The following is a 6,000-nucleotide window of genomic DNA, read 5'->3' as shown; positions in this document are numbered from 1 at the left end:
GGGTTGTGGCCAAAGTGATTCAAGTCAACTTTCACATACTGTAATTTTCATAACCAAAATCCAACACTAAGTTATAGCATATCTAGCAATCCATATAGCAGATTTTTGTCTTTTGACAAACAAAAAATTCTATCTTGTCCCAAGCCCGAGAGAGAGCTGCACCTTCACCTTTTTCAAACTGAATCATCAAATGTTCTACCTACCTGCTAATAAACGGCCTAATGTTTTCTCCAGAAATGGGTGCCATCGACATTGGCATAGGCTCAGGAGTAGACAACCAATAAGAATAGTCATTTCTTGATGCAAAGTTGCAAACATTGTTAATATTGCAGAAAAGGAAGGGCATGGTACTGAATTTGCGTAGACAACTTCCTGCTGTACCTAGATGGGGGATGAAAAACAATATAGATTTTTCAAAAAGGCATAAAAAAATGGTAAAGCTTGCCTATTTTAAACTCCTCAGTGAAAAGGCTCATGTGGATGAAGAAATGGACTAGTTGTCCTAAATGGAGATCCTTAAGGAAAATATCAAGTTTGGGGTATTTTTTTCTTAATCTTTTCTTTTTTTAGTCTTGGTTTCTGAACAGGCTACACTTTTGTTTTACATTTTTAATAAAGTGGTAGGAAAGCTTTAATTTGCACTTTATAAATATGACCTAGTCTCAAAATAAGGGAAAGTAGTTTTGACTCTTTTTCAATAATTATTCCAGTACTGATATACAAAATGGCAAGATAATCATAGTTCACCAGGTTTTGAAGATCAAACAAGTGAACATATGTAAAATACTTTAAAGTATTATATAGATTCTAGTTATTATAATTAATCATAGGATCATAAATTTAAAGCTGGAAGGGACCTTAAATCTCTGTGATTAAGCCCAACCCCCTCATTTTACAGATGAGAAAACTGAAGTTGTAAGAATTTAAGTGACTTTCCCAGGGTCACATAGCTAATCAGTGTCTCAGATAAGATTCAAACTCTGGTATTCCTGGATCTATATCCATCACTCTATCCAATGAACCACTTGAAGGCTTCTTATGATATTAATCATCAACATGGCAAATGCCACATTTATCCTAACACTGTGTTGTATTAGTCAGCAAAGTTCCATGAAGAATTTTTTTTAATTTGCTTTTTTTCAGGAACTTTTCTTATACATGATTTTTAGCTCAATACTTTTAGCTTAGTATTTCAGGCTTCTATCAAACATAGAGAGTAACCTGCCATCTCTATATCTATCCATTTATCTCTATAAAATCTTTGTAGGCAGTAGCCAATAAAGAATTCTTTAACAATAGATAGCATTTCCTTAATCATGTTCTAGTTATACTCTTCTTAAAGGTTTAAAGTGACCTTATTTGAAAGACCTGCAAACCCATAAATAAAAGGAATTCTGATACTAGAAAAATAATTTAAAATTTTTTCAATGTTGAATTGCTTGTTAGTTTGGGGAATTTTTAATGCCTATTAATGTCTTACCCAAGTCCTGGCCATGAGCTCGTTCATTCCCCTGTACATAGAGCAAGGAATAGCCATGGTAGATTATTTTGGTCCCAGGAGGACATGGTGGATCATCTGTAGTTTGACTATGCCTAGTAACAAGGAATCCATGATCGACAGAGGGAGTACCCGGAGGACCCATTGAACCTGGCAACCCATCTGGACCTGGTGGACCAGTAAGTCCTCTTGGACCTGTAGGACAGAACAACAACAATAAAAATCATTCAGTTTTCCTTTCCTTGGCATTGGCCCAACACCTATGAAAGAGACACTTAACTATGTTATCCAACATGTCTCTAACACTTGGTTTGTACTTTTTAGTAGATTGTAAAGAGCCAGCTACAATCTTCATTTAGCTCTCCTCCCCACAATGTTTTATTTTTCCTTTTAAAATACCCTCCTTAAGCTATTTTTATTGGACCATCTGATACTTCAGCCACCATTCTCTACAAAGCTGAATTCTTGTATTTCATCCAAGGGGTCTTGTTTCTGAGTACCAAAAGTGTCTCTTTTTGGTCAAGGAAAAAAGAGGCAGTGTTGCAATGGAATGAGCCCTAGACATGGGTATGTGTGTCCTGACTCTGCCCTGTACTAACCAAGAAACTTGAGCAAGTGGTTTTTGCCTCTCTGAAACCGAGCTTACTCTTCTGTAAAAATAGAGTTAATAACAACCACATCAGCTACCACAGGTTTGTTAGGAGGAAAATATTTTGTAAACTGTAAAGCAATGTGGGAAACTGAGAAGTATCAGAGCACAGAAGAGAGAAAAATACACTGGTCTTGGTATCAGACTTGTAATCAGAAAACCTGAGTATCATTGCCAGATCTGCCATTTACATGGTCAAATCATTTAATCTCTAAGTCAGACTCAGTTTTCTCATTTACAAAATGGAAGTAACAATACTTGCCCTATTCACTTTTCAAAGTGGCTTGTCATCTATAAAACACTATATAAATGTGAGTTATTATTTAGGTAAATTTGCCATCTACTTCCTGATCTCAACCCCCTCAAGGAACTTCTTGCATGAATTATTCCTCCCCTCTCTTGAATCATTATTAAATCTCCCTATATTGGATCCTACTCTGACCAAATGCATCATTAAAACACACACACACACACACACACAGAGACACACACACACACAGACAGACACACACACACACACAAACTTTCCTCAATTCTATGATCTCTTAACCTACCATCCTCTCTCCTTTCTTTTAGCAATTAGTTTTTCCAAAGAAGTGTTTCTATTTGATTACCACCTAAATATGCCTTAATTCTTGCAATTGGGCTTCTGCCCTCTCCAAGTTACTATGACTATGCTCAACCCTCTTACTCAGAAATATCCAAAAGCTCTTTTCACACCTCATTTTCCTTTGACAATGTTGATTGGTCCTCAAAAATCTCTGTTTTGTCTTTCATGACATTATATTATCCTAGTTTCCTCCTACCATGCTGGCTGCCCCCTTTCCAATTGCTTTACCTCATTCCTTATGTAGACATTGCCTAAAACTCTTTTCTTGATATACTCTTCTTTTGAGATCTCAAATTGCTAAAAGAAATCAGTTATCACTTCGAAGTAAGTAGTTCCTAAATCAGTCCCTCCATCTGAGTACTTTCACCCAAGTTATAGTCCTATATCTCCAGCTGACCACTAAACATTAAAGTCTGGCCATCTTATTGGCATTTCACCTCTCCAAAACTCAACTCAGATTCCACCCAGTGATTTTTTTTCTCCTCATTACATTCCCATTGCTTCCAATGGCACCATAATTCTCCCTGTCTCACTTCCCTTTCTTTGTAAAATTAATTATTTGTGGAAATCTTATAATGTGTTTATAGATAGATAGATAGATAGATAGATAGATAGATAGATAGATAGATAGATAGATAGTGTCTTCCATACTGATCCCCTTCTTTCCATTCCTGTTACCACTACCAAAGTCAAGACCTTAATTATCTCTCAACTCGATCAACCCAAATAATCCAGCTCCCTGCTTCTAGACTTCCCCCTCTCTAATTCACCTTATATTGCAATGGAATATTAATCTAAATTTTCCTAGAATATAGCTTTGATCTTGTCACTCAGCATTCAACAGTCTTTAGTGATTCTTCATTGCTTACAGAATAAAGCCCAAATTCATCAAAATATACCTCACTCTAACTACATTTCTATCCTTATGTCCTACAACTCCTCTACACATTACTTCCATTCCAGCCAAACTGAAGCATTCTTCATATTTTGCCCTGCCTACTCTTTTGTGAATGGTGTTGCCTAATCCCAGCATATTCTCCCCTCACAACCTGCTTGTCAAAATCCTATCCACTCTTCAAGAACTTGGGTCCTTACCAAAAGATATTATTTCATCCTCTTCTGAGCATCAACAGCCATTTATTCGTACCTCTTTATAGCATTTGTCGTATACTGGTTGGTATTTGAGCTATGTGTCCTTTTTTATTGTCCCAGGTACATTTTAATCTCCATAAGGCCAGGGACAAAATCTTATTCATTTTTACACACAGATAGTATAACATCAGTAGACTAAGACCTCACTAAAGAGCTGTAGAAATGAATTTGCTTCCTATCTGGCATGGCCCCCATTGAAGACAGAGTAATAGGATAACTCTAGGAAAGCTGTCGCTGTTATCACCTTTAATACTTGGACTTCAACCAGATTTTTTGACAGAAGTCTTCCAGGTGATAACCTTCAAAATTAGTTTTTTGCTTTTGTTCTCGATCTAATTTAAGATCAATAAGTATTAAGGTCCCTTTCTTTGTATTCCCACCAGCACAGTATAATTCAGTGTTATTTCTGTTCCCTTAAGAATTCACATGATGTTTCTAAAATGATATAAAATGACATTTCAGCTAATTATGACATTAATATGCATGTTTCTTTGCTTTCCCTCTTTTTATAACTGAAACAGACTTTTTATAATAAGGAAAATTTACTGGGAGTATAGAATTCTAGCTGTGCTCTTCCCTTATAGGGAATTTGTAGTGGGCCATCACAATCTGTCTCTCCATACTGTGCCCTCCCCCTCAAATATCAACTACTTATGCATTTGAAAAACTTCATAGAAACTAAGAACCCTTTTCAAAGACCTTCTGCTTTAAATAAAACCCTTTACCTTCCATCATAGAATTAATAATAATACTATGTTTTGGTTCTAAGGCAGAGGAGCAGTAAGGGCAATGGGAGGGGGTAAATTACTTGCTCAGGGTCACACACCTAGGAAGTATCAGAGGTCAAATTTGAACCCAAGACCTCCCTCATCCAGGCACAACTCTCTATCCACTGAGCCACCTAATTGCCCCCATATAAACCTATTACTACTTTCCTAAAGGGCAGCTAGATAGCACAGTGGATAAAGTGCCAGGCCTGGAGTCCAGAAGACTCATCTTCCTGAGTTCAAATATGACCTTGGACATGTACATAGCTATTTGACCCTGAGCAAGTCACTTAACCTTATCTGCCTTAGTTTCCTCATCTGTAAAATGAGCTGGAGAAGTTTATAACAAACCTCTCTAGTATTTCTGCCAAGAAAACTCCAAATGGGGTCATAAGGAGTCAGACCTGACTAAAATAACTCAACAATTTTTCTAAGACACTTTTTTGAATTATTCATTTAAGTTCTTTCAACTAAATATTTTTAACTTTATTTTGTTAAGTTCTGGCATATGCTGAAACAGAAATTAACTGAAATAAAGTGTGCTAGTAGAAGCAAAAGGAAAGAGATCTTAAGATTTATTGATCTTAAATTAGATAGAGAACACAAGCAAAAGCTAATTTTGGATGTTACTATCTAGCAGACTTCTGCGGAGGGAAAAATAAAACATCTTGGTCCTTCCTAGATTCTTTGCTCCTCCTTGACCCTCCTTTCCCTCTTGGAGAAATTTCCAATCTAAGGTCCTCCTCTCCTGATTGGTGACTCCATCTCTAATACCACCATTTTAGGAGGGATTCCCAACCATGTTTCACATCACTGACACATGTATCTATCTCCAGATTCCTTGTCCTTGCTCTCCTGAAGAAACCTCTACCCTGAGATCTTTTTCTCTTGATGGGTGATTCCTTTCCCAGAACCCTTTACATTTCTCCTTCTCCTTCTCTCCTGCCCTCCAGATCCCCATTATGGACGGTCTTCCCCCATCAGAATAGAAGCTACATGAGAGTAGGGATTCTTTTGTTTACTTGTCTTTGTATCACTGGCCCATAGAACAGTGACTGACACATATTAAATAGTAAATAAATGTTCTCTTGCTCTATCAACCTATATATACTCCCATCACCTTTGCAACTAAAGGTTTGTATTGTAATATACCAATATACCTACCTGGAGGACCAAAAGGCCCTTGTTCTCCTTTTTGTCCAGGTGCACCATCAAAACCTGGGATGCCAGGTGGTCCAGGAGTACCTGCAGATCCTGTTACACCTAAATCAAGGGGGAAAAATAAGTACATCATTAAGTCACATATCTTTCCTTGGCTGAAGTA

At 37.0% G+C, this 6,000-nt stretch overlaps 1 protein-coding gene across 2 annotated transcripts in view; it reads right to left on the bottom strand.

The window, feature by feature from the left end:
* The window catches only part of COL4A1 (collagen type IV alpha 1 chain), a 207,023-nt gene that overhangs the window by 21,715 nt on the left and 179,308 nt on the right, over nucleotides 1-6,000 (bottom strand). For both annotated transcript variants that reach the window (XM_044670532.1, XM_044670531.1), the window contains 3 exons: nucleotides 5,841-5,939; nucleotides 1,481-1,693; nucleotides 204-381 (listed from right to left, as the gene is read on the bottom strand). In XM_044670532.1, coding sequence (XP_044526467.1) covers nucleotides 204-381; nucleotides 1,481-1,693; nucleotides 5,841-5,939 — 490 coding nt within the window. The remainder of the gene's footprint in view (nucleotides 1-203; nucleotides 382-1,480; nucleotides 1,694-5,840; nucleotides 5,940-6,000) is intronic.

This window comes from Gracilinanus agilis, chromosome 3 (assembly GCF_016433145.1).
Source record: "Gracilinanus agilis isolate LMUSP501 chromosome 3, AgileGrace, whole genome shotgun sequence".
NCBI classification, from domain to species: Eukaryota; Metazoa; Chordata; class Mammalia; order Didelphimorphia; family Didelphidae; genus Gracilinanus; species Gracilinanus agilis.
Note: the sequence above shows the minus strand (reverse complement) of the source record. Positions and strands in the feature narration are given on the sequence as shown.